Source organism: Colletotrichum acutatum, assembly GCF_030867785.1.
Source record: "Colletotrichum acutatum strain CBS 112980 chromosome Unknown BDZ83scaffold_119, whole genome shotgun sequence".
Classification (NCBI taxonomy): domain Eukaryota; kingdom Fungi; phylum Ascomycota; class Sordariomycetes; order Glomerellales; family Glomerellaceae; genus Colletotrichum; species Colletotrichum acutatum.
The window spans coordinates 57,552-84,024 of record NW_026849113.1 but is presented as its reverse complement, the minus strand read 5'-3'; the positions used below and the strand labels follow the sequence as shown (position 1 = coordinate 84,024).

Genomic DNA, 26,473 nt, shown 5'->3' with positions numbered 1-26,473 from the left:
AAGGGGCGCGAACCGGCCTCAGAAGGGCTCTGCTCACCAATCGCGGTCATCCAATCCACATATGTATCGACAACACCAGCGTTATACAAGGCATCCGCGGCAAGGCGCCGGACTCGTCACAAGACGCGTTCCTCGAAATCCAAGAAGCGGCCAGGATATTTGATATACGGACGCACTGGTCCCCGGGACACCAGGGCATCGAAGGAAACGAGGCCGCGGACCGGCTGGCCAAAGAAGGAACGACACTGCCGGCGCGGATGGGTCAAATGGCAACACTAGCGGGCATCAAGCGGCTTGCAAGGGAAAAATTACAAAGCCAGCACAGGAGATGGTGGTATAAAGAGCGAAGGCCGCGGTACGCGGACTTGGGGCTTGAGGCAGCTCTGTCCAGCCCTCCTGAACTGGCCTTGCCGCGGGCTACGTTACATCACCTGCTGGCGGCACGATCGGGTCACGGGGACTTCGAGCAATATCACCGACGTTTCAACCACGACGACGCTCTAATGATGTGCTCTTGTGGAGAGGCGAAAGACGTGGACCACCTGGTCTACTGTCGACTAACGCTGGCGAGGAGGCAACGGTGGCCGACCCTCCACTCTCGCAGTATGCCCGAGCCCATAGGTCCTATGGGATCTCTCGAGGCCTACTTCAAGAGATTAATCACCGACCCACGAGGCTTCGAGGCCTTTCTCCGCGTGACGGACTTCTTCCAGAAGATCTGTCTGCGGTAGCAGCATCCACACCTAGGTAGATGTGAGTGCGGACTACAAAGAACCTCCCGATTCCAAGGGACGATTTGGGAAAGAATGAAACTGGGGCACCAGCGGGAACCGGGGACAGACAGAACGCGTAGTGGCCACAAGGCATGATTTGGAGGACGATGTAAAGAGACGACGTACTGTAGAGTAGGTAGCCTTGGCTCACGGCCCTCCACGCCATATACCCTTCGGGAGGTCTGCGGTAAGGGCTCTAGCCCGGCCGCCACGGCGTTAAATACAACAACAACAACAACAACAACCCTGATCAGCTTTGATCATTGAGGATGAATCATATGATATGCTGTCCCAGGTAGATTCTCTTGTCTAAATGGCATAGGAACGCAATCTCGTCGACTAACAGCCCTTTTCTGACGACGACGCTACTAAAAAACAAAATACAATTAAGAGTTCCCTACTTCTATCCATATCATCAATGTATTGCAACGTTTGAGACTCTTCTAGCTTCCTCGTCCTCAGACTGCACCCCTTCATAAGTTGCCACGCTGAGGTTAAGCTATGTTGCATTCGTCATGCATCAAACCGAAGACTGCGCCGCCAAAGCTGAGTAGAGGCATGTTGTCCTGTCCAACATGTCCCAACCAACGTAACACTGTCCATCAGTTACGTCTTGCCACGACATTTCGCTCGCGTGGACGTCTGCCTTCACTGGTGGGGCTGCTTCGCTAAGAAGTGAAGGTTTGGGAGCTAGAGCCCCCTGCACGAGATTTTGCGCCGCCTGAGCGATGTATTCGTCGATGGATCGACACCCACAGCCGCTGTGCCGTAGCACCATGTTCTTCAAATAGAGAATCTCAGATTGAAGTTTGGCGACCTCATATTGAAGGTGCTTATTAATGTTGTTGATGGCGATTTCTTGGGTTTGGAGATCCTCATTGACCTTCTGCTTCTTCCTTCGGCACTTGTGTGCTGCCTGCCGATTGCGTGCACGGATTGCATCTTGCTTATTGTTGCCGTCGCTTGCCGAGGTGTACGAGGGACGGCGGCGTACATTTCGAGTCCGCACCTTAACGGGGTTTGTCTCGGCTGCTCGCAAGGGATTAGGGCTGCTGTCGGTGTTTGAGAGTCTTGGACGACCGCTGCGACGCTTCGGTCCACTTGCCCTCTCGGTTGGCAACAAATCCTCAAACACGTCTGCCGGATGGGGTGCTGCAGAATACCAACGTAGGTCTGGCGTTGAAGCACCAGTTGTCCTGTTTGCGGGGTCGGCATCCCTATCGGAGCACATTCCTCCATCAAGATCATCATAGAAGGGCATTTGCCATGGTATCGAAGTTTTCGTGCAGGGCAGAGCTTGTTCTTGCGCCCCCAATGAAACAGTCGTCAGAACTGATGGAGATTCGAATGAAGCAAAGTTGGAAGCTGCCTTTGGGATAGATACTCCTTGTTTGGAGGCTTCATTCCTATCGGTTAGGCTTACACCATGATCAAAGAAGGTCATGGTTTAACGCAAATGCAGGGGCTATGTGAAGAATAGAGCGTGCTGGGGTCGGATCTCTTCGTTCGTGGTCGATGATGATGTGAACCTGATGAGTCACAGAGGATTTCCCATCAACTAAAGTCAAACTGGAAGAGGGACTGAACCTAGTTAAACAATCTGAGAGCTCGTAGACGATGCAAGGACGGGGATTGACATGCCAGGCCCTTCATAATGACGACATGGTAGGAAAACCCATAGCCAAAATGTGTGCCTGCAAATGGCCCACTCGTGCCAAGTAAGAGAACGCTGCATCGAAAGCCAGTTGCTCATATGAAACTGCCTCGGCCTGGTCTAAAAGTGACTGCCGATATTAGATAGACATCAGGAAGACTGCGCTATCATTGAATGTTGCAAAGATTAGTCCCAAATGACGAACTGGCAAGGAACAGCTATACCCGTATGTTACTCGGGGTTACAAGCTGTTTGGTGGTACGCTTGTCACCACCATCACCGCGAATGATGCAGTATGATGTTCAGGCGACTTTTCTCCCTGGTGCAGTGAAGGAGCCCTTGCAGCCAGTCGCACCTCTTCCGCGTGTCGGAGTCATACTCCGAGAGGTACGCGGCGACTGATTGGATGGAGTAGCCACTCTCGCCTTGTGCGACAGTGGCGGACCCTGATGGCGGACCTCTACAAACACTCTGGTCAGTCGATCTGACAGGTAATTGTGGAATCGATGCCAGGAGTTTCCACCAATGATCATCACGCTCGCCAAATCCCTACTCTCCTCTCCGCCCTCGACAAGGTAGCTAAGACAAGGTCGGCCGTCTACTGTTTATTGATAATAAAGATATCCAACTAGGCTATAAAGTTAAGAGCATTTATAATATAGCTAGTTAATTATAGTAAAGTATATTAATAAGTATAAAATTCTCTAATTTAAATAAATAATATTATATTCATAATTAATTCCTAAAACTTACATTCATAAAATATGAATAATTAAATGTTTATTGAAAATAAATTAAAAAATAAAGTTAATTTTAAAGCCTAGCTTAAGTTTATCTAACATAAATCTCTTTTTTAAATATATTGTTTAATAATATTTTATTTATTATAATTGAATTATTTATTAAATAGTTAGTTATTATTATAACTAACTAATTATAATAAGTATAAAAGTAAAAACTAATTTGAAAAAATAATAAATAACATAAAACTAATTATAAATAGCTTTTTTTGAAATTATTATAGTAGTTGCGGCTATAAGAGAAGAAGCGGGCTAGAAAAGAAAAAGAAAGAAAGAAAGAGAAAAGCCCTAGTAATCTGGACGCTAGCCGGAAAAGTGGATTACTATACCAATAGCAAAACTCTTAATGGGAGTGAGCATGGCAGTTGGCTGACATCAATACGCAATGTCTCATGGATTTCTTAAATTGGGACTTTCACATCGGTGCAATTCATAGCTTTGTTCATGTGGCTTCATTCAATTTGCTGTTCCTGTGGCTGAACGCCCAATTTCTTAACAAGTCAGCGTTTGTGCGAAATACTCAATAAGGGTTCATTTCACCGCTTGGGCTTTGTACAACTGGGAAACGTGAGTATAACGACCCGAGGTCCTCTGCAAGCTTCTAAATATTCTGGGCTGGTTTCATTTTCCTTCATGATACCGCCTTCTGTACAAGAGCCTCCGGACTGGCCGCTGCCTGACCCTGTAAAAGACAGCGGCTGGTACGCCGAAATCTGGCTCAAGTACCCACTCGTACCAGACCTTCAACCAACTCACTTTGGCCACATCTTGCGAGCAAGGAGCAAATTTCGAGTCATCATGAATCAGTACTGCAACGCAGCGTTTTCTTCAAATGGTACTGTTAGTCTTGATGAGGCCAGGAGGCTTCATGAACAACTGAAAAGTTGGTATAGTGACTTAAGCCTAAGACGATTGCACTCCCTGATCATTTTCAACTGCAGTAAGTGTATACGTCCCTTACCTACTAAATTCCAGAACGAATGAGCCCGATTGATAATTTTTTGGTTGTAATATACACTACTATCATTTACTGCTCATGATGTACGAACCTTTACTTGCCGTGAATAAGGGTCCTGATGTCGCCTTGCAACACATTGTTGCCAATGGAAAGAAATATCTTGAAACCCTGATCCGTCTTTATTATCTCCGGCATGATTACGAAGCCATGGATCTGTTCCTGGTCATTCCTCTCGTGCTCATAGGATACGACTGCATCAACGCAATTTTGGAAGAAAAGTCTGGATATCGAATTGAAAACCTGCGGTCTACGCTCATCCTAGTTGCGAAGGGGTTGCATTGTCAGCGTCGTAATCATTACCTGGCAGAAGCGCTGTTTCGAATCGTTAGGGGACGGATGCGCCCACAAGAGGTGGCCCTTCTGAGAAGTTCGATGACTTTTGACGACAACCGGGAGGAAGAAAAACACGGCATGGTACAAGCCGTGCGCAGTCGATGGCCAGTCACTGTTGTTAGCAAGCAGGAGGATGTGAGTGATCACATCTTAACACATCTTGTTGAGACCTACGGGTCGTTGTACGCGGAGGAGAACGCTCGGTGATGGGTACTGGACGTGGGTTGAGCTGCAATTTCATTCCACTTGGCACCCAAGTAAAAACTCGATTGTACCTTAGTCGGCTGCTGAACCTCCTCACCACAACATGTTGCCGCCTACATATTCCCATCACTTTGATCCATGTAGGCAAAATGCCCTGGCGGCTGAAATTACTTAGTGCACGCTATAATCCATTCGTAACAATTGGTATATAATCTAGCATATGTGATCCTAATGTTGAAACTGTTTACACCTTTAGTAAGTAGGACTTTCCCACGGCACCAGTTCGATCGGATTAGGGCTAAAACATGCATCTGGACAGGTCGAGAAGTGAGTAGGCGAGTAGCGGACACAGACAGGGGTAATACAGACGAAGAACGAGGCAGGGATGATATGAAAGAGGGCACCATGTCCAAATTAATCCCTCTCACTCCTAATCATATAACATATAGCTTCAAGAGTTGTTCCCTCCTTGTCTATGGGTAACGAGGAACTTAGTTCTTAGATCCATAGAATGAAACAGCCCCTCCTTTGGGCAACTGTAGAGGCTCTGAAATGACCGACTGGGTGCAAGATTTCTTCTATAGGAAAATATAAAGAAGTGCCTTACATAAGTCTTTAGTTCGCCTTTCCGGATCCCCTACATTAGAGGCCAGTGTAGAACCACTTATCTCTGTAGTCTGTGTGTAGATAATGAAGCCCTTTGGGAGCTTTCTTTGTTTTCTCTTGGGCCTCCAGCCAAGTCCATTACTTCTGTTCTTAAGTAAGAAACATTCCTCGGAGCTCCGAAATTCCCCACGAATGAGATCGCGTATTTATATCGTCGAGCTGCAGATTAAGGGGCCCAGCAGAGCTTCTCTGCGAAGCTCCAAGATCCTTAGCAGAGAAGAAAGTGACATTCTGCTACATATTAGAACTGGTACGGGGCTTTTCTCCTGTTCGTGAAATCCTTAGTTAAGTAGACGACTAAGTATGGTGTCTGAGACTTACCTTGTAAGCAAAGCCTACCATTACGATAACAGCTAGTTTCATCCGTTTATGATTGGGTAGTCACACTGGCTGCTGGGAGCAGGTGCGCTGAGTGGCTTGTGGGAAGATGCAGATGAGCTTGGAAATTTGAGGTTCAGTTGACGAGCTCTCAAGGACCAGAGAAGCGGGCTGCTACCCCAACAAGCAAAGAGCACGGCCACAATCTGCATGGCTAGGGACGGTGACAATTAAGAACATGCTGGCAAATGGATACATTTTGCTGACGCGAATGCACGAGTGAGCATCGCACTCTGGAGATGCGTCGCATTCACAGCGGTAGATTCAAGTAGAGGGCCTCGGAAATTTCTTTCCTGCCCTATAGAGTACTCCCTTAGCCTGAGGGATAAGAATCCTCCTTGTTCATGGGGAGAATCAGAGAAACGAAAGAGTTCCAGGGCCATGGTGGTCGTACTCATACATATTAGTGTACAGGCTTTGCCAACCACCAATCATTATCCTCCCTCAAACACGGAGGCTGCGCCTGGCCCTCTGGGCACTTATCACTGGTTAAGTTTCATTCTCGATGCTTCTCAACCTATCAGAACGTTCGGACCAAGCTCCATTTTGCCTGCCGGGTTGAGTGGATGGAAGGACCATAGATGGATTCGTCCAATCCATTCTGTCTCCTTGCGCTGTTTTCCAGCGCATTGCCATTGGACCTCAGCCTCAGTCGCCTCACTCAATGAAGCAAGTACGTGGAAGGCCTGTGACATTCGGCTTGAGTACGGTTGGCCGGTTTTTGGCTGCCAAATATGTGAGGGGGCCTTGGTTGCAGCTTTGCAATCAAGTCACCTGGGCTCATTCCCATTCCCTCATCGGTTCCTCATAGATCTCAGTAGCCTGTTTCCCTATAAGTTTGGAAGTGCATTCGTCTCTTCATCGGTCTGATGTGGTCACTGAATGTCTCCAGTTTCATCCATCGGGCAGCAATCCAACATTCCCAGTACCAATTTCTGTCTCATCAGTTCATCTAGTGTGGGCGTGAGAGCCGTCTTTATTACGTCGCCAAAGCATTGGAGATTTGCGGTCACTTGCGCAAGTACGATTACTAGGCAGGCTGTTCCTGAAGGGATCCATTTTTATCCTGTAAGCGAAAGTCCGTGCGTTTACCCAGAACAGGATCAATCCAGCTGACCGCTGCAGGGCAGCAGGCAATGGCTTCGTCGGACGACCCCTGCCTGCCAGATATGGCTGACATTACCGCTAGCATGTTCGCGCCACTATATCCCGCACCTCCTGGCCAGATCTGCTTGGTCTCCCATGGTGGTGATCTCCAATGCCAGCAATGGATTGGGCGGAACGACCAGGTAGCCGAACCCACGTATGACGAACAGGAAGCATTCAACTTTAGACATTCTTCGCATTTAGAGTTTGACGCGCAGAGTCTGGAGTCTTCACACTTTGGAATGGGTGCAACTCATGCAACTGCTATATGGGCTTTCCAAGCGAACAACTGGCCGGCTTTTCAACAGGAAAACCTTCAACAGCCGCTGCCATCCCTTGAAGATACATATAGAGACAAGGCCTCGCTTCATTATCTCGACGCACAACCACAGCCCAAATCCCATCCTCGAGTCGAGGAATCGTCGCAACAGATGGCAACGACGAGGACTGGGACGAGTACCAACATGAAGGCCCGCACTGCTTCTGAGGCCCGCCGACAAGGTCCCGAGAGTAAAAAGATGGGAGCTAGAGGTGGGCCGTCTTCGTGGAGCTCAAATTTAGACGATGAAAAGACGATGGCAATAAAAGTCAACAGCAAGGACAAAGATGAGGGCGAGGAGCCGGGCGAGCAGGGCAACAGCTCGCGTCTGGGCCCGAAAAAAGGTTACGGTGTCAAGAACAGGGCAGCTGCAAATCGATCTCGGGAGAAGGCGAAACAGTACGAGCAACACCTTGCAGCGAAAGAGTACGAAGTAACAAAAGAGAGGATATACCTCGGTGCGCGCCTGACAGCGCTCAAGGGCGAAGTGCTGAACCTCAGAAACCAAATCCTACAGCATGGCGACTGCGACTGTGAGGTGATCCAGCGGTACATCGCCAGAACTGCGGGCAGATAAAGGGCGGCAGCTACGCAAACGCACACCGGAGCATTTTCGTCAATTTGGAAAGAAAGCAAAGCCAACGATGGCTTCTTCCTTCTGAGGAGGTTGGCGAACCGTTACTGCACACGGCAAGAACAATGTTTCGATTATGAAACAATCAGATTTGGCGGTAGGATACACAAGGAAGGAGTGAATGGCGTACGCATGAAGAAGCGAATTGGCGCATGGACAGAGGCTGGACGACTTCGGCATGCTGTTGTAGAATTGTGGTGTTGAAAACATCAGCGACGCAGCATCAGGATATGTGTTGCTTTTGTTTCGCATACTGTCCTATCTTTCCTCTTCCACCTTCCGTGTCAGCCCTATTCCCCGCGACTGAGTGTTGCAGCTAGTCAGCTAAATATGTTTCTAAGTTTTCACTTATATCTATTTATTTCTTCGTGAAGGGCCCCCTTCAGAAGAGATGCCGCCCTTCTTCACTCCTTTATTGCCATCTCATAACTTCCTGTCCGCCAATGGCAAACACCTGATCGTACACACGAAGATGAGACATTGGTCAGCTGGTGACGTGGCGGCCATGGGGGAACCGAACGAGCCATCTAAAATGCTTCCGTATTCAGTACAGCAGTATGATTTACTTCGTCTTTTTATTATATAATACGTAGTCTATAGCGTGGCCTCATCAGATCACTCCGTCGAGAGTGCGAGACCTTTTATATCAGGAAGCCAAGGCTCGCCCGACCGCCGGTTCCTGATCCCGGTACCCACCAGTCCCCTCACTTCTATTCCGGCAGATAAGCGGCATTGGAGCCGGTGCCAAGCCAGGCCCCTCGTATCCACACCGTCTTGTCGCCGGGGTCAGGGTTTCTGAACCCGGATGTAATCAGTCTCTTGTAATTGGCGGGTTCCGTCAAACAACATCCCTCGAAATTCGTCAGAGAGTACGTACATGTGTAAGGGCCGTTGATCATGCAGATCTCATTTTCTTGTGCACTTTCCATGCGGATTCAGACAAGAGTCACCCGCACCGAAGCTATCTAACCTATCTCATGCGGAGATATCCTGTTGGGGTTCGAGTCACCAGGGCTGAGTGGCTCTCGACAGTGACGGCCAAGCTACTCTTGAGACTGTGGAACGGGCTTTATTAAACACGAGTATAGTGGTAAGTGGCTGGGGTCATCGACTATAAGGAAATGCGGTCGTCGAAGATCGAACCCTTTCGGCCTCTGGCGCCGTGCAAACAAGGCAAATGAACAGACTTTCCAGATGTGGTTGTGACATAGTCATTGCTAGCACCTGCGGAGGCGAAAACTTCCGCAATTGACGTTAGAAACCATAATTAGTGGACCGCATGCACGCCCTTTCAAACACATGTCCTATTACGTTTCGGCAGGAACTAGAGGAAATACACGGAAGCGCCCGGGCCTATAAAGACGGTAGACCGACATAAACCGCCGTCATCAGATCAACTTCAGCACTATCAATTTTCCCCCATCCACATCAACAAACAACGAAACCATTTAACTGAATCCTTGTGCCCATTATCTGATCTTCGACAACATGCAGCTTCGGAAAGATCACGTGGAGAACAGCATCCGGGTGCTTCGTCAACTCATCAAGGATTATCCCCTCGGCATCCTCACAACAGCCATTCCGTCCGCCGACCACCCGTTCATCCAGTCCAGTCACATTCCCTGGGTATTGGACGTCGAAGATGACTCTAGCGAAACTGAGCTGGGCGTCCTGAGAGGGCACGTGGCGCGCGCAAATCCTCAGTGCAAGGCGATGGTTGAGTCACTATCAGCAGAAAACCGGACTGATACCGGAAATGTTCTCGATCAGGAGGTGCTGGTCCTCTTCACCGCGCCCGCCCATTCCTATGTCACGCCGAAGTTCTACGTCGAGACCAAGCCGACGACGGCTAAGGTCGTGCCGACGTGGAATTATGCCGCGGTGCAGGCGTACGGCCGCGCTAAGATCTTCTACGAGTCAAAGGCCGAGGAGACGTCGAGTTTCCTGAACAAGCAGCTTCACGATCTCTCACAACTTGGAGAGCAGTCAATCATGGGATACACCGGTCAAGGTGGCCGTCCTGGGCCGTGGCAAATTTCGGACGCCCCACAACGGTACATTGATCTGTCTAAAATGGCTATCATTGGCATCGAGATCACCATCGACAGGCTGCAGGGCAAATTCAAGATGAGCCAGGAGTTGGGCGAGGATGATCGCCAAGGTGTTGTCGCGGGGTTCAAGGCGTTGAACTCGGACTTGGGCAACCAGATTTCAGCACTGGTAAAGGAGCGCGGCGAGTTGAAGCAGAAATCTAAACAATAAAATTCACCTAAGGTTTTGTCCATTGAATGTTGTTTCTTGAGCGATAGGTGACTCTCAAACCATTGCCCCGCGTATTTGGCGTAAATCTGGGGTTCAATATTAACGGGCCGCAAGCGCATGTAGCCGGCCCGGTGCTGAGCTAGGGGGCGGCATGTAGGTACGACTTTCAAGCGACCAATGCGAGGTAATGAATGACCCAACGAACCACTTGAAGACCAAACTATTGGCTTTGTAGAATTACCAACACCGGGCCGGCACCCAGCTTTATGTGAAGTATCCGTCCACTCATCATGATACTCTTTGCGAACGAAGTCTAGGAGACAACCTAATTGCTCGGTGATGTCTCAAAGAGCTAGCCTCGATAATCAGGCTTTTTGGCTGAAAGAGAAAACATTATGACTCGGTGTTATTGAGAAAATCAGTAACGAGGTAGATTTAACAGGCGCGTTGAAATCATCAACACCCCTTTCCAGCATTGCCGTGAACCTCCCGCCACTTACTACACCCACTCGCAGCATTCACGGCTGCCCCACCATTCTTCATGATATCCGTAGTCCACCCAAGCGAGCCCCGAACCACCATGACATCTCCGCTATGAGCAAACAAAAATTTCTCATCGGGCTCAATGACCTGTTTGTAGTAAGGGTCCGCGTAAGCGGACAAGAACCGCTCGATGCTCGACACGGTGAAGTCGGCTGCGCCGTCGTATTGTAGGAGGTACTCGTCCGGCAGCCTCAGAGCTTTCTGAAGGGTCGTGCGGTTTGCCTCGGTGACGTGATACTGTGGAATCCATCTCGGTGAGTTCTAAAGGCTCTCTGTCTGAGGACTGGGTAATGATATCACGTCACTTACCTGAGTGTACCGATTGACGCCGTACTGGAGAGCCCATGGCACGACGAGGGGGCCATGCGTGTTCGTCCAGTGATCGTGGAACTCTTGCTCCGTCATTCTAGCCTTTCGGATGAAGAAAGTGATGATGCGCGCAGATTCGTCCGCTAGAGCTGGAACGAGAAGCGTGAGAAGGGCACCAAGGCCGCACGTTGTTGACGTGAACTTCATCGTGTACGTTGGCTGAATGATTATGTGTAGAGGTAGGACCTGGGTTCTCGATTTAAGCTGCAACCATCGGAATGTGACGACTTTCCTTTTCTTCTGTACTTTTCGGACCCCAGAGTTCAAGAGAAGAGCCAGCCTACATTTTCAATGGGTCTTGGCCTTCCGCTGAGGATCGGGGGTTACAATTTCCGTCAAAGCGGCCTGGCATCGCCGACTCCGTCTCGTTCCTCGGGCAAGCCGGAGCACGTATCTCGAGAAAGAGATATGGCTGCGATACTTTGAAGGTGATTCGTGATGCTCGATAACTTCGGCATGAACGAGCAGATCTTGAAAATCACCGACTACGATATCGAACCGTTGATTTGTTGGTTTTGAGACCCCAGTCATTTGCGGCAGGATGCGTACGATGAACCCTGTTTGTTGGCACATGAGTTTGAAGCAGGCTGCAGCATTCTGTCATTCCTCCAAATCAATTACGCTTTACGTTTGGCTTGTTCTTTCTCTCTCAAGAGGTTTGAATTACGACTTTGTGCTGCGTTCTCTGAGAAGCATTTCATCTTAGACTGAACTTAGTGCTTCCCGATTTCGGTGTGGATCTTACCCAGTAATCGGCAAGGACTAAACGTCAAACCTCGTAGTAAAGAGCTGAAAGCTTGTAAGTTGCACACAATGCTCCGAGGCCGCTTGTTCTGCGTCGCTCGACGGGCTATTGATTCCCGTGGGTGCTCAACCTGACGGGCAAGTCGGAAGGATCCCTTGAGTTTAGACCAGTCTCCTTCCCCTCCTGCTCTTTGCGCGGGGGATTGATAGTGAGAAGGGATCGGCACTACAGTCAACTGATACTCGTGGAACAACTAACTCACATGCGTTATCAGTGCGAATCAAGCCTCACCTCATGCAACTGGCCGACTTTGGTATGCCGCTTCTCGGTTTCGTGTGCGGGGGGACGGGCGGGGGAGCTCGGGTGTTTGTACGTGCGGGACAGGCCGAGGAGGGGTCGAGAAACTTCATGCGGCTCGACGGAAAAAGGTTGACGACAAGGACTTTATTTGGGATGAAACTAAAGCTCGAATTTGCCAGCGCCGACTACAATCATCGCACGCCGCCAATATTGAACAAAGACATATGACTGCCAGGTTCTACGCAGATATCTCCGACTTGTGGTGAAAGGAGACTTGGGAACCGTATACGACCACGTTTGCCCATAAGGAGACCTTCAAGCTGCCTCACAGAAATTGTATTCGAAATCTCGACGGTCGCCCGCATCATATGATGGCAGAAGGAACGATACCCAGGAATTTCGAAGGCATAAACAAACATGGCTCACTCAACGACGCAGAAGCCGGCGGATCGCACTCAGAAGCACCCCTCGAGGTCCACGGAGACGAAGACATCGTAGCGCGGATGAACAACCTCGATCCTCCCGTGACGCCAGAGGAGGAGAGACGGGTACGAAGAAAGATAGACCTGCGGCTGCCCCCCTTCCTACTCATCCTCTACATGTTCACCTGGCTAGACCGCGGGGCGCTGGGCAACGCGGCGCTAATGGGGATAAAGGAAGATCTTGGCTTCTCGAGCAGGGATTTTTCTCTCGCCGTGAGCATGTTCTTCGTCGGGACGGCGATATCTGACCTGTTTACGAATATCGGAATGAGATATATCCGGCCTTCGGTGTACCTTGCTACGGCTATGGTAAGTCTGATTCCCAAGACGATAGATAATCAATACAAGGAAGAAAGCTCACTGATTACATAGATAATCTGGGGTATCTTTGCAACGCTGCAAGCTGTTGCCGGCGGTCCCAGCGGGATGTTCGCCATCCGGTTCTTCCTCGGCATCTTTGAGGCGGCCTTCATCTCCGGGGCGCCATACCTGACGACAGTCCTCTATCCCAGAGCAGTAAGTCTCCCCTCCATATGCTCTTCGTCCTCTCAACTTCTGACGTAACATCACCAAAGGAATGGGGCCGCCGCATAAGCGTCTACCTCTCAGCAACCCCCCTCGCAGGCGCCTTCGGCGGCTGGGTAGCCTACGGCGTCTCCAACATCTCCAACCCGCTCATAAAGCACTGGCAAGCCCTCTTCGTCATCGAGGGGCTCGTCACCATCCTCTTCGGCGTGGCCTGCATCTGGGTTCTCCCTGACCGCCCGCACAACACGCGCTGGCTCACCCCGCGCGAGCGCGACGTCGCCACCTGGCGGATGATGCGCGACGGAAATCGTACGCACGGGGAAATTCACTGGCGCACGACGGCGGCGCAGCTGACGGGAGACTGGCGGCTGTGGCTGAATATCGCGATTTACATGGGCCAGGTGTTGCAGACGTACACGATTGCGACATTTACGCCGATTATTGTGGCGACGTTTGGATATGATAACGTCAAGGCGCAGTTGATGACGGCGCCACCGTATTGTGTTGCGTTTGTCATGGTGTTCGTTGTTGGGTGGGCGAGTGATCGGGTGAAATCGTGTTCGGGGTTGTTGGTGGGGTGTTCTGTTATAGCTGCTGTTGGAGATTTGTTGCTTGCTATGTTGCCGCATACGGCTGCGAGTGCGAGGTATGGCGCGACGTTTTTGATTCTGTCTGGGATTCTGTCTGGCGTTACGTTGAGTGTGGGCAACATCACGAGTAATTGCTGCGGCGATATCAAGAAGGGGATCGCGACGGGGTTGTTTCAGTCTTTTGGGAGCACAATGGGCATCGCGACGGGATATCTCTTCCCTTCGACAGATGGACCGAGCTATAAGAAGGGGTTCTGGACGTTGTTTGCGGCTACATGTTGGACTGGCGTTGGGGCCGCGTTTGTGACGGTGACAAATATCAGGGAAAATAGGAGGCGAGATCGGGAGTTTGGGAAGCCCCCTCAGGATGTCGTGATTGATTATGACGAGGATGGTCAGATGGAGGATCATCCATACTGGAGATTCTACCATTAGGCTCTCGGTAATTGATAGAGATTAGAGACATCCGATTAGAAGCTATACCGACCAAGACTGGTCTCGAAAACCTGCCTACCGAGCTCCTGCGCCTAATCCTCGAACCCTTCGCTGCCGTCCCCGTCCGCTCCCGACGAAATGACGAAGTGCCGCAGCTCAGCTTCTCGCGCGATAACCGCCGAGTACTGAAGAACGTCTCGCAGACCTGCCAAGTAATCCGAGAAGCCGCGATGCCCCTGCTGTCCAAGAACCTCTGCTTCTTCATGCACCCGTCTTCCGACTTAGAGCTGTGTGCCCTGCTCCAGTGGTGGTCCAGCCGCCCGGGACAGCTGTTGGCGGTGCAGTCTCTCTATATCAGTACCAAAGAAGAAGGTCCAATCGGCCCCGGAATGAGGATGAGCTGGCTCCCACGGCGTCGGAGATGGCGTTCCTGCAAGCCGCCGCGGAGCAATTTGGACTGCAAGCAACGGACGATTGGCTGCAGCCGGGCATCCAGCGGACTCATGTCTTGGTGATGATGGTCCTTCTACAGGTGCGCAACATCAAGACCTTGGAGCTACCCATCAATATCAAAGGGTTCTTAAGATGTCTCCCCACGGGGGGCGTCGAATTTCCGACACGCTACGATGCGCTTATGGACATTCGGCTTGGCAAGAATACACCGGGAACGTCTGATACTGCGGGTGAAGATGACCCGTACTCCGGCAGCAGCGACGCAAGACGTCTGCTAGAATAAGCACCGCGGCGCGAGACAGTCCATCTTGATTTCTTCGCAGGCAATGATCGAGAGTGGTCCGCCATGGATTGGTCCAGCGTCAGGAACCTGCACTTGCAGCAACTAGAGAGCGATGACGTCCATGTGAAGGAACTGTCGACGTATCGCCATGTTGTACATGCCTGTGGAGGCCTGCGAGAGTTGTCGATTTGCCTCACTATCGTCGACTGGGGCGTAGAAGAAGGTGGAGAGCTCTTGCGACACATAATGGCGCACAGAAATATTCTCCGGGAATTAGACTGCGCCTGGGATCTACTAGATGAAGGTGAAGATTTCACTGCAGCGATGATGGCGGGACGTTGCCGGAACCTCGAGCTGCTCAAGTTACCTGAATCACTCGCTCCGTGGACAATCATCGAAAGGCTGCCCCCATCGACACGCTGGCTGTATATTCCCGCGGACTACTCAATTCAAAAAGACGGAGAACACGGCTACTCAGAGTGGCTTAATAACTTTACCGGTTTGGACGGTCCACTCTGTGAAAGGGTGTTTGAAGATGGAAACCTCCCTAACCTCGAAGGGGTGGTCATTCCGGCCTTCGAATGTCTGCACGGTCAGCAAGGTCTGTCTGCGCTGAAAAACGAGCTCAACAAAGGCTTCGTGCTGAAGTTCCCAACCACTTTATCTTTAGAAACAGATGTTGCTATCGTGGAATGTAAGGTAGCGAGGAATGTTCGGGAAGGACTCTTCATGCTCCTCACGTCAGGGTTGGATGGTGGTTTTTGAAGGAGTCAGGTCAGCGTTGTTAAATACAACTCTTGGGAGCTGAGAAGACTACGGACGACGCATAACGTCGGACGCGTCACGTTCGTTCAACAGCGGCAGTGAGATGGGCATACGTTTGATACGGATATAGAGAAACTCGATAGACCTACAAGTAGTCTTTACCAGATAGCTTGGAGCAATCTGATATTCTGTCAAATATAATACTTGCCTTCGTCATAATGGTCTACGGATGTGGCCTTAGAGGCAATACTCTACAGAAAGTGGCAGTCGTCGAGCATTCTTCCAGCTCACGATCAACTTGTAAAGTTATGTGAGGAGCAACTGGCTGGGCGAATCGGAGGCGGCCTCAGTCAATCGAACTGTTTGGGCATCAGGAAAGAGCAAGGGCCAGCCCGGTATCTGATCACGCTGGGGGGCAGAGGGCCGGGACGGGCGGGAGACCGGGCTGGTGACTGGGATGTTTGCTTGTGTTCTGTAGCCGGGTCATGGATGAACAGGATGCGGTTGGGACAGGAGTGTTGGAACTCGGACGACGTAGACGACGAGGGATGGGTATCGCATCTCGACATCTGTTTGCTTCTTGGCGGTTGGTGATGAGAAATGATGTGCTTGCATGGTATCTGCATCTTGAGCACTATCTTGGAAGGCCATGCATGACAGCAAGGTGTCTGACCATATCCGTATGATCGTAGGTTCCAATGGTGGGAGACATGTTGGCCTTGGCCAACCAGCCATTAAAGGTGAACATATATGTTGGCAGCCCAATCTATTGGGACCAGGGATCGAAGGAGATTCGTCACATCTTGAGCCAGGCTATTGGCGGTTGGCGGTTCTGGGCGGCGGAGTCGAATTCTGTTGCTTTCGCCTATTTGGGATGCACGGCAATCTGGACTTCCAGATTTGGCTGGAAAGAGGCGGCCAAGAGGAGGCGTTCACCGTATGCTTGACTCGGGTAAGGATTTGAATGCCATGTTCAAACGCTGCAACCGTAGCTTTGGGAGAGAGAGAGAGAAAGAGAAGAGGGGTTCTTGGACAAGTACGACTGGTCATCTGTCAGCGACGTTGGAGCGGTCCAAGTAAGCGGTTGCATGTCGCAGGTTTTCGTCCTCGGAGGAAAATGGTGCATTGCAAAACTCAGGTACCGGCTGGTGAGCGAACAAAGAATCTTGTTCATCAAAGAAGACAGCTGTTCAACAAAGAAGACAGCTGTTCCTCCACGAGGAAGCTTGATCAAGGTATGGTTAAAAGGACGGATAGAGTGAGGTGCAGTTGCCAAACATCCGTCCAGTGCAGGTCCAGGTCCAGTGGTCCAGTCGGGTCCACGGGTCGGTGCTGGACGGAATGCGGCGGAAGCTTGGGCTGGAAAGCTTCAACAGGCAAGACTCAACTGCCAACCAACCAAAAGTCAATGGGAAAGACTGGATATGAACCTGGAAGGTGCGGGCGACGGGACGGGCGTGGTTGCCCTGGCTGGTTGGTACATAAGGTAGGTAACGGCGTTGGTGCAGGTAGGTACGAGTACTCCGTACCTGCTCGTCGACCTGAGCTGTCTGGATACGTACCGCGGTGTGACTAGCGCAAGGAGGGGCACACAGGCGCGCATAGTGGAGAATAATCCAATATCGCAACCAACCAAAACCACCGAATTACCGCCCGTAGTGGCCGGGGTCCGAACGGGAAGGTAACCCCACTGGAGCTTTCCCTCTCCCAAATCTGCGAATCACGCAGCAATGCCGGGGGTCTCTCGCCTTTTTCGAACGTCTCCGCCGTCCCTCGTCCTCCTCACTCGGCCTTTCTGTCAAAGTTGTCGACCACTTCTTTGCCCGTCACATCCTCTTCTCACTCTGCGATTCGACCGCCACCAAGAACATCAACCGCCCCCAATATGCACCAGTCCACTATGTGTGCCGACCCATGCAGCTTCTGCAGGCCCTCGCCTTGCAGTTTCCTGGTCACTTTTGCCAGCTGTTGGTCAATTCCATCTCAATGTTTCCTTCGGCGGTCAACTTGACGGCCTCCACTGATCGAACCTCAAAATGCTCTCCCGTCATTCCGGCGTTGCTCCAATGACAGCTGGTCAAAGCGTAGTGTTACCTATGCTCTCAAGCCCTTGCCATCATCTTATGGCACATGGCATGCATGACCGAACCAACAAAAACTCAGTGAAGCATATCTGTGGCCGTCAGCAACCGCATCTTCCACGCCGTGGGAGGCCGCGACTGCCGCTTACGTTTCTGGATTGACAATCTCCGGGTACACAGACAGACTTCTTCACAGAGGACGTTACCTCGACGGTATTCCAAAGTCGTTCCCTGTCTATACAGCTGCCTATGACCACCCTCGTTCAGGTGTCTGAACATCGACCCAGACGACATCGACAAGAACTAGCGCTGCGGCGACGTTGGCAATCTGGACATCTTACCTCCCGCCGATCACACTCTTCATTCATGGCGCCCGGAACCAACGCAACCATCCCGCTTGCCATCCCTGGTCTTCATCTTCAATAGTCGTTGTCTGCCGAGCAAACGGCCGTACCTTTGCCCAAGAGCTTGCAGCTTGCTCCTGCATCGCATCCACACCTCTAGCGCCCACGCACCGGCCTGCATTGTGTGACATCCGTCCGCGGGGAACGACCAGAATCGCGGCCAGCCAATATTAAAGTACGGTCAGCCGCTGGGCCTCGTGCCATTCACACTCTCCCATCCGACCCAGAGAAGTCCTTCATCCCCCATCTGGCTTTTCATTGCACGACCCCATCGAGGCCGCAGCCCATCCGACCCTCTCCACATGGAATATTCGCCGTCTTATCACATATCCTCTGCCTTTACACATGTCACCACGCTTGACTGAACCCGCCTCCCGACCGAATCTATAGGCAACGTGACGAGACTGTCGATAACAGAGGTGTGCTCATCACGCCGCCCACACCCCAGAGTCAAACCACTGGGACTTCTCCACCTCGGAGCGTCTCCGATCTCACCTCCATATATCCCCTTGTGGCGTCCCCAATTCGCGCTTTGCCGTGCTCCCGTTTGTTTTCTTACCGGTCGCTTGTTACTCCGCCAAAGCATAGCATCGCATTGCATCGAACCTACTCATCTTGGGCCCGCTACCAAGGGTTCTTGTACACATTACGCAACAACTCGATTCTTCTCAGCTGGCAACACGATCAACCGACCAGCGAGGGGCAGGTGTCTTACTATCTCGACGACTCTCAGCCATTATACTCTCTCTCAGACTGCACCGTATGTCGACATAACTGTACATCTCCGCGCGCAGTCGCCTTACCGCGCAGTATAATTCGAGTTCTGTCGCCTTGCTGCAATGGCTACTCGTATCCGCGACCTGGCAGACGCTGCCACCAAAACGGCAGTACAACTAGCCAAGCGCATTGCCATCACGCCCAAACCCGACAGTCCGCCAGGTTTAATCGAGGCCTTGACAGTTGACCCTTGGTCCAAGTCTGGAAAATATGGCATGGGGTGGACTTACTTCGCGCTGGCCCTCATGGGAACAGTTCTGTTTATGCGATCTTGGCACTTTTGGCAAGACAAAATTCGCCAAGCCATCTACAAGCAAGAAGTGGAGGAATACTATGCCAACCTCTACAACACTGATCCCGACTACGCGCACGCCGTACATACGGGACAAGCACAGCACTTCTTCCCCGACTCTGAAGGGCTTGGCGAGAAGCAGTTCAAACCAAGGGCTCACTTCTCCTCAGTTGGCTTCGTTAACGATACCTTGGCCCTCTTCCGCTGGGTTTTTTACCGGCCGATTCCCGACTTTGTATGGGGTAGCCACCGCTTCACATTCTCCTCCCTCGCCGTAGTTACCTGCGGTCTCATCGCCTTGGCTTTCGTGACGCTCTACTGCTTTCTCCAGCAACCACTATACTGGCAGAGCATTCAATTCGGTTCGCCACCCGTTGCTATCCGAGCCGGAATGATTGCTGTCGCTTTGACACCTTGGATCATTGTGACCAGCATGAAGGCAAATGTCTTGTCTATCCTAATTGGCATCGGGCCGGAGCGCCTCAATGTCTTCCACAGGTGGGCAGGCTACCTCTGCCTGTTTCTGTCGCTGGTACATACCATTCCATTCTACGTTCAGCCAGTATGGGACGACGGTGGCATGGATGTCTTTTCTCGCCTATTCCCCGGCGGCAGCGGCGTCATCTACGGTACTGGTATAGCCTGTCTTGTGCCATTGGTCTGGCTCTGCGTCGCGTCTCTGCCCTTCATTCGCCGAGTCGCATACGAGCTCTTTGTCATGCTACATGTGCCTGTTGGCATGGTGTATGTTGGGCTCTTGTTCTGGCACACCAAGAATTACCTTGCTTCTTGGGACTACTTGTGGGCAACAGTCGGCATCTGGGTTCTCTGCTATGCCATTCGCCTGATCAACCTCAATTGGACAAGGCCATGGCGACTGAGCTTCATGGTCGGAGACGAAGCGGCCATTAGCCTCCTCGCTGAAAACGCCATCAAGATTACGATCCCGACTCAGATGAGGTGGAAGCCTGGCCAATATGTTTACCTTCGCATGCCAGGAGTCGCCTTTTTCGATAATCACCCCTTCACCATCTCATCGCTCTGTAGCGAGGATTTCCCATCCGAGTACGGCGAGCAGTACCGTGACTGCGTGCTGGTTTTCAAGCCGTATGGTGGCTTCACGCGAAAGGTCCTCGACATGGCTATCGAGAGAGGGCCATTCCACACATATCGCGCCTTCTTGGATGGGCCATATGGAGGCATGCGAAGGGATCTAGCAGCCTTCGACACCTGCATCCTCATTGCAGGTGGGAGCGGTATCACGGCATTGATGTCGCAATTACTCAACTTGATCAAGCGCATGCGTGATGGGAAAGCCATCACGCGCAAAGTGGTCGTGGTATGGGCCCTCAAAAGACTCGAAGCCATGGACTGGTTCCGTGAAGAGCTTAGAATCTGCCGCGAGTCTGCGCCACCAGAGAGCGTTACCTGCAAGTTTTTCGTCACTTCAGCAGTGCGCAACCGGGCCATGATGATGGCTGGCCACGACCGTCCTGCACCGAGGGCCTTGAGTCACATGTTCCATGACAAGCTCGATGGCTTTGTGGCAGGAATCGCTTCCAAGCGCAATTCCGCTCTTATCCAGTCTGTAGCACAAGGCGATCCTGACCGAGAGCAGGAATTGCGCGCCGAGCAAGAGGATAGAATCACCGCCCTACCGCAACAGAAATATTTACAACCCCATCAATACCCTCCTCCACCCCCAGGACCACCGCCCTCCAATCGCTTCTCTGCCCAAGAAGAGTCATTGCGTAAGCTCGAGGGCCGCGAATACGACGAGGAGGAAGATAGAGATTCCAAAAAGCGCGAGTTTCACTTCCCTCCAATCAACACCAAAGGCGAACTGCCGCACTTCAACTACGCACCGGCTTCCCCGAGGAAGATCCCCGAGACAAGCCCGCGAAACTCGGATGTGCCAATACGGCCTCCAGAGCTGGCTCACTTGAGGACTACCAACCTCCCGAGCGCAGGTCAAACCCGTCCCACCAGCACATTTGGCCCGCCTTCAGGCTTTGACTTTGGCTTCCCGGAGACGCCGACAGAGTTCCAAAAGAGCCTGATGCGCTTTGCTTTTCCCGTGCCCCATCAGATCGATGGCGGCTGGAGCGTCGAGTATGGCCGGCCGGACCTGGGATACATGCTGAAAGAATGGGCGACGGGCGGTGCCGACGGAAGAGGCATCCTCGGCAGGCGAACGGCGGTCTTCGTGTGTGGGCCGCCGGCCATGCGTGTTGGTGTGGCGAACACTGTTGCCCGGCTTCAGGCAGCGATATGGGGTGATGATATGCTCGAGGAGATTTACTTGCATACTGAGAATTACGCCCTCTGAACCAGGGGCCTGTATTTGTAATGACTGGACGGAAAAGATACCACGGGCGATACATTTTACGTCCATAATAACGAGCCTTTTATTTCACTTCACAAACCGATACGTGCCTGCTCTCGATGTAGAATCTTGAACGTTGACGTACTCATTCTTGTGGAGAAACTCATTTGACAGGAGATCGGGATGAAGGAGGCAGACGTAGGCTGTACAAGTGGAGAGCTTGTTTGACCTTGGCGTGCTCGGAGTTGTTGTCGTCATAGTACCTCGGCGAACCAATATCACAGCATGTTGTATAGGTAAACCAACGAAGCCCATCTCCAGAAATCATCATGACAACAATTCCACGGCAAGGTATTAGTCGAGAGGATGTGGATGATATCTCCATCAATGTAGGCACTAGGCGCCAGTGACAACTGGCCCCCCTCCCTACGTTCATATCGGCGCCCCCTATGGAAGAGTCGTAAAACTGTTAAACATGGGGGACGTCGGAAATAGGGCTGAGCTTGTGTGGCTACCCTTGCAGTATTCATGACGGCGACATTGCGACCTCTGCGGCCCTACCCTTCTCTTACAAAAAGGGCTGCACCACCGGTCATTTGGCGTTGCTATTCTTGTGAGTCTTCAACGACTCCCACAACTACACTCATCTTCTTTCTCGGTCTTGACTCTTGAATAGACTGTCAAAGGCCGTCTTCATATCTTCATCCATACATCACACCACAGTCTACCATCTACTTCAACAACCACAATGGCCTCAAACAACTCCTCATCTCCCGCGGACGACAAGGCAAATGAGATGTCCGGCATCAGCATGGTCACCGCAACCGCCTACCTCCGCAAACTACTGCGCGATACTCCGCCAGAAGAACTTAGAAAGATGCTGGACGACATGGCGAAAGAACGCCAGGCTTTTCCCGAGGAACGACTTCGCAAGAAGGAAGCCAGGGACCTGTTGGTGGCAGCGCGGAAGAGAGCGGAAGCCCGTTGCGATGAGCGGAGGGCTCAAAGAGACAGGGATTTTGAGACAGGGAAATGGGGGCCGATTGATATTTCGCCTCCTACTATGGAATTAATCGAGGACCAGGCCGAGTGGACTGAGGAGGAGATCCCTGAGCTTGACTTGTTTGGTGGGTTTCAACTGTCGCGACAGCTGGACCACCTCGGACATGAAGATTCAGAGGCTGGATACGAGTTTGCTCCGTTTGAGGAGGATGAACATAGCGAATACTTGCCTCAGAGTGCTGCTCCGTATGAATCGGACTGGATCCTTCCGTGGGTGGGCATCCGCGAGGAAGACTAGTAGACGCAAGAGTATGACTACAATTTCCTTCATCCCGACTTGTATTGCTACATCGATATTTCTCTTATCGAGAACTCTGCAGTCGATGAATCATACAACGACCTTCAATGGATGGAACTCCCGCCAGGAAGCCTAGGAAGTCCGAGAGAGTCAACACAATTAGAAAGACAGAAGAGGAAACATCAGGCAAAGTTGGCTGGGGTGAATGGGAAACAGTACAGGTCTAGCACCTTCCGATGGGGTCGAGCAACGTCAAGATGTCGCTCATTTGCCGTACTTTAGGGACGAAGTCAGAAAACCTGCGACATCTGGTCAATATATCGGGCTTAAACTCGCTGCGTCGCACACATGGCGCATCACATAGCACTACTAGCTACATTAATCGGCTACGAACATGAACAATTTACATAATTCCCATTGGCTTTCGTGTGATTTGCCTTGCTCTTTGCTTATCTCTCTCAGCTGCTCAGCCGCTCGAAACGCCGCTATCGCAACTGCCGATGTTTGCGCTCCGCACATTGACGATAGGGTTGACAGCGTGAACACCGGAAGTTCTTGGCGATGCGCCGGCCCCTCGCCCCAACTCAAGCCTCCAAATTCTTCATTATCCAACGACTGATGATCGGTCACTAGCTCAGTCAAGTGAGTAACACGATAGTTTGTCGCTCAATACTTTCCTTTGCACTCATTCTACTAGCCCTTTCACTTCTGTCTCTATCATTACTGCCGCTATTTCTTGCTGCTGTTATTGCTACCACTACTGTTACTACTGTTATGATTATTGTCTACTTTTTATGTATTCCGAGCAGAATACCCATCGGAAAGCGCGCGGCAGTTATGACAATAGCTCTAGACTTAGTAATGGTAGCTCTGGAAAGGCAGTCAATACTCGGAATACTCGTCGACTGGTGTTTGATTTTATCGCCCACTGGCCAGATGTTTGTGATAAATTCTCGATTCAGAAAAACCCCGGGGGAAAGTTCCAAGCCGGTATGGATACTTGGATCCTTTGCGCCCTTGGATTGACAGCAACGTCATTCCAGCATCCCACGGTGGTCTGACAGCAAGCAGGGCAAACTGGAGAAAACCTGTGCTTTGATTCGCCTGACGCCCCCGCGGAGATCTGATCAAGAGGCCGATAGATGGAGCAAGTGAGCAACATTGAAAAAGAAAAGGGTCCATGCATTTCTCCACGGCGCCTATTACCTTACCGTGCTTACCTGAACCGGCGAACTAACCCCGCACATCTCCATCTTATCCAATGCTCTAATCATGACAGACAGGGAAGAGGAGGAGGAGGAAGAGGAGAAAGCTCAGCTTCCTTGTTGCCGGCACTAACGCTAGCCGAAAGCCTCAAACACGTATAAAAACGGCGATCGGACGTTCTGTACTGTAAATTCCCCCTCATCCCAAACGGTTAAAGTCAGCCTATTCCTAACATCTCAAATTAACTACATCCTTTACTCTTTTTCTACTTTCAAGTACCGAACAGTACATACGTCACTACACAAAATGGGTTTGAAGGGAAGCTGCATGTGCAAGGCGATCAAGTACGAGAGTACTGGTAGGCTGACCCGATTGCAACATCCTGTGAACCACGCTGATAAGAAGTAGAGGACCCTCAAGTCACCGCCCTGTGTCACTGCACAGATTGCCAGAAGGTATGGAAATCTAATGTCACTTACTCTCATCAACTCCATACATGTAGCTGATGAAACCAGTGGAGCGGCTCAGCCTTCACCTCCAACGCCGTCGTCCCGCGTACATCTTTCAAGGTCACTCAAGGTACAAGAGGTCCTCCTCCACATTCTTTCCCAACTTTGCACTAAATTCCTATCATCTAGGTGAGCCCAAGTTCTACGACATCACTGGCGACTCGGGCAAGAATAATAGGCACTTCTTTTGCTCCAACTGCGGGTCTAGCTTGTATACCGAGCTGGACTTGATGGCCGACGTCACGTGCATCAAGGCTGGTGGGCTCGATGAGGGGAAGGTGAGCTTGGAGGGGAAGCCTGCTGTTGAGTTCTACTGCAAGGATCGGGTATCGTACCTGGTTGACGTTAAGGGTGCTGATCAGAAGCCCGCTTTCAGTTGAGTGGCGAGACGTGTACATATACTTGCAGGCGTGGAGTTGTTTGTTAGGCGAGCGTTGAAGTTACATGAGAATTCGAATTAACGTAACCGATGAGAGTTCCTCATCTGATCCGTGATCTTTCCTACTTTACATACAGAGAGATGCAAGTGTCGGATTCGTCGTCCTAGCCACTTCCTGGCCAGTTGTAGCTCGAAATAAAAGCACAGTACCAGCTGTCAAGGCTTTCGACTGCAGTGTACGAAGATTACACTAAGAATCTAAGCCAAACCCTAACGCGCGATTCCATCTCGCGCGTAGTTTAATGCGAGATCGTGAATAACATTCCCTGTGTATGCAGCCACGCGTAAGCTATTAAGCATCAACTTTCCTGCTCAAAATATGGCGTTATGCCAAAGGCGTGCTTCATATGAGACAATTGCTTCATGTTCTTAGTGCCTTTGACTACTTCGTACTCTATGTCGTTTTGATACCATTTCTGGCCAAGAGTTCTCGCACCTTTCTTTCGTACAGAACGAGTCAAAGCGTGTGACATCATTACCGCGAAACGTTCTAGGATCGAGACAACCAGCCCAAAATCCAAGAAAAGCGCGGCTGTAATCCTGGCCAACATGTGGTCGAAGTTTGTAATGACTCTTCTCATCAGTCTGTGAGAAGGAGAGGCTTAGAGACCATTGAAACATGGAAAGCGAGATCTAATGCCCATCCAAAGCCCAAGTGTAGGAAGTCAGGCAGTGGAAGCACCTGATGAAGTGTCTACAGGAACCGCCGCTTGCCATGAATCTTCCCATCATTTCAGGCTTGAAGCGATTGATGCAAGCGCAGCACTGGCGAGGGCCTAAGTGAGAGCTATCGGGCTTGTGCTGGTGCTGACTTCTATCCTCGTCAGTTGGGTCCTGGAAGCATATACGATGACCCCATTCGAAGGGCCGTAGGAGAAAAGTGTCGTCAAGGTCCACGTGAGGGCATAGAAAACAGTTAAGTGGGCGTAGGCCCCGGAGACATTGTTGCAGACGCTCTTTGGTGACAACTTCCCCACGGGCGATGGTATAAACGGGCAGTCTCCATTTTGTTGTCAGGATGGCGTCAGGATGCTATTCCGAAGGGAACGTGAAAAAGCCCGGAGCCAATCCACCACCAGCCTCGATTTTGGCGGCGCAAATCCGGCTCGAACAGGTTGATAAATTTTCCAGGCTGCACTCCTCGCTCATGCACTTCCTAGGATAGTGACTTCATTGACCGCTGGTAGTGAGGACAAAGAGTGAGCTTTCCTTCTCGTGGTATGCATAGCTGATTCTCCGGTGCCAACTTTCCATCCGAGAACCAAGACTGCATGTGATAATATCCACAATCGAGACAATTCATCCCTCTGCGATTTTTGTTGTTGTTGTAAGTCACTCTTGAACCTCGTGAAGAGAATATGCAGTCTTTGCAGAAAAGTCCTCTTCGAGCGCGGAGTCTGAAGTCCATCTGCTTCGTCGTCGAGCGCTGCAGTTGTTGAGTATCGAACCACATCCACCT

The 26,473-nt window shown here is 51.1% G+C and overlaps 12 protein-coding genes across 12 annotated transcripts; 10 read left to right on the top strand and 2 right to left on the bottom strand.

The window, feature by feature from the left end:
• Window positions 1-995: 995 nt before the first annotated feature.
• BDZ83DRAFT_635347 (uncharacterized protein) lies at window positions 996-2,706 on the bottom strand. The gene has a single exon (XM_060509169.1). It carries the CDS (start codon window positions 2,215-2,217, stop codon window positions 1,294-1,296), a length of 924 nt encoding a protein of 307 aa, XP_060360413.1. The 5' UTR covers window positions 2,218-2,706; the 3' UTR covers window positions 996-1,293.
• A 998-nt stretch (window positions 2,707-3,704) lies between these two features.
• On the top strand, window positions 3,705-4,378 carry BDZ83DRAFT_635346 (uncharacterized protein). Its single transcript, XM_060509168.1, has one exon. The coding sequence runs from the start codon at window positions 3,861-3,863 to the stop codon at window positions 4,209-4,211; it is 351 nt and encodes a 116-aa protein (XP_060360412.1). The 5' UTR covers window positions 3,705-3,860; the 3' UTR covers window positions 4,212-4,378.
• BDZ83DRAFT_761787 (uncharacterized protein) lies at window positions 4,267-5,414 on the top strand (the record flags this gene model as incomplete). Its single annotated transcript, XM_060515197.1, has 3 exons — window positions 4,267-4,760; window positions 5,000-5,037; window positions 5,232-5,414. 3 exons carry the CDS (start codon window positions 4,267-4,269, stop codon window positions 5,282-5,284), a joined length of 585 nt encoding a protein of 194 aa, XP_060360411.1. The 3' UTR covers window positions 5,285-5,414.
• On the top strand, window positions 5,262-5,963 carry BDZ83DRAFT_635345 (uncharacterized protein). Its single transcript, XM_060509167.1, has 3 exons — window positions 5,262-5,380; window positions 5,451-5,714; window positions 5,770-5,963. Exons 2-3 carry the CDS (start codon window positions 5,473-5,475, stop codon window positions 5,774-5,776), a joined length of 249 nt encoding a protein of 82 aa, XP_060360410.1. The 5' UTR covers window positions 5,262-5,380; window positions 5,451-5,472; the 3' UTR covers window positions 5,777-5,963.
• Window positions 5,964-7,547: 1,584 nt separating this feature from the next.
• BDZ83DRAFT_587762 (uncharacterized protein) lies at window positions 7,548-7,868 on the top strand (the record flags this gene model as incomplete). Its single annotated transcript, XM_060506073.1, has 1 exon — window positions 7,548-7,868. The coding sequence occupies one exon, from the start codon at window positions 7,548-7,550 to the stop codon at window positions 7,866-7,868; it is 321 nt and encodes a 106-aa protein (XP_060360409.1).
• Window positions 7,869-9,107: 1,239 nt separating this feature from the next.
• Window positions 9,108-10,388, top strand: BDZ83DRAFT_635341 (transcriptional regulator PAI 2-type). Its single transcript, XM_060509166.1, has one exon. It carries the CDS (start codon window positions 9,414-9,416, stop codon window positions 10,185-10,187), a length of 774 nt encoding a protein of 257 aa, XP_060360408.1. The 5' UTR covers window positions 9,108-9,413; the 3' UTR covers window positions 10,188-10,388.
• A 151-nt stretch (window positions 10,389-10,539) lies between these two features.
• BDZ83DRAFT_761783 (EthD domain-containing protein) lies at window positions 10,540-11,313 on the bottom strand (the record flags this gene model as incomplete). Its single annotated transcript, XM_060515196.1, has 3 exons — window positions 11,040-11,313; window positions 10,688-10,967; window positions 10,540-10,565 (listed from the first exon to the last, which is right to left on the bottom strand). Exons 1-3 carry the CDS (start codon window positions 11,244-11,246, stop codon window positions 10,540-10,542), a joined length of 513 nt encoding a protein of 170 aa, XP_060360407.1. The 5' UTR covers window positions 11,247-11,313.
• A 680-nt stretch (window positions 11,314-11,993) lies between these two features.
• On the top strand, window positions 11,994-14,179 carry BDZ83DRAFT_744058 (major facilitator superfamily transporter; the record flags this gene model as incomplete). Its single annotated transcript, XM_060513151.1, has 4 exons — window positions 11,994-12,157; window positions 12,628-12,935; window positions 12,999-13,142; window positions 13,202-14,179. Exons 1-4 carry the CDS (start codon window positions 12,139-12,141, stop codon window positions 14,177-14,179), a joined length of 1,449 nt encoding a protein of 482 aa, XP_060360406.1. The 5' UTR covers window positions 11,994-12,138.
• Window positions 14,180-16,554: 2,375 nt separating this feature from the next.
• BDZ83DRAFT_655711 (uncharacterized protein) lies at window positions 16,555-18,036 on the top strand (the record flags this gene model as incomplete). The annotated part of the gene is made up of 5 exons (XM_060510816.1): window positions 16,555-16,632; window positions 16,673-16,756; window positions 16,819-16,915; window positions 16,974-17,166; window positions 17,844-18,036. The coding sequence occupies 5 exons, from the start codon at window positions 16,555-16,557 to the stop codon at window positions 18,034-18,036; spliced, it is 645 nt and encodes a 214-aa protein (XP_060360405.1).
• A 968-nt stretch (window positions 18,037-19,004) lies between these two features.
• Window positions 19,005-21,563, top strand: BDZ83DRAFT_756176 (ferric reductase like transmembrane component; the record flags this gene model as incomplete). The annotated part of the gene is made up of 1 exon (XM_060514712.1): window positions 19,005-21,563. The coding sequence occupies one exon, from the start codon at window positions 19,005-19,007 to the stop codon at window positions 21,561-21,563; it is 2,559 nt and encodes an 852-aa protein (XP_060360404.1).
• Window positions 21,564-22,308: 745 nt separating this feature from the next.
• Window positions 22,309-22,860, top strand: BDZ83DRAFT_756175 (uncharacterized protein; the record flags this gene model as incomplete). Its single annotated transcript, XM_060514711.1, has 1 exon — window positions 22,309-22,860. The coding sequence occupies one exon, from the start codon at window positions 22,309-22,311 to the stop codon at window positions 22,858-22,860; it is 552 nt and encodes a 183-aa protein (XP_060360403.1).
• A 1,242-nt stretch (window positions 22,861-24,102) lies between these two features.
• On the top strand, window positions 24,103-25,262 carry BDZ83DRAFT_680242 (glutathione-dependent formaldehyde-activating enzyme). The gene is made up of 4 exons (XM_060511198.1): window positions 24,103-24,424; window positions 24,475-24,521; window positions 24,582-24,645; window positions 24,705-25,262. Exons 1-4 carry the CDS (start codon window positions 24,373-24,375, stop codon window positions 24,953-24,955), a joined length of 414 nt encoding a protein of 137 aa, XP_060360402.1. The 5' UTR covers window positions 24,103-24,372; the 3' UTR covers window positions 24,956-25,262.
• Window positions 25,263-26,473: the final 1,211 nt, after the last annotated feature.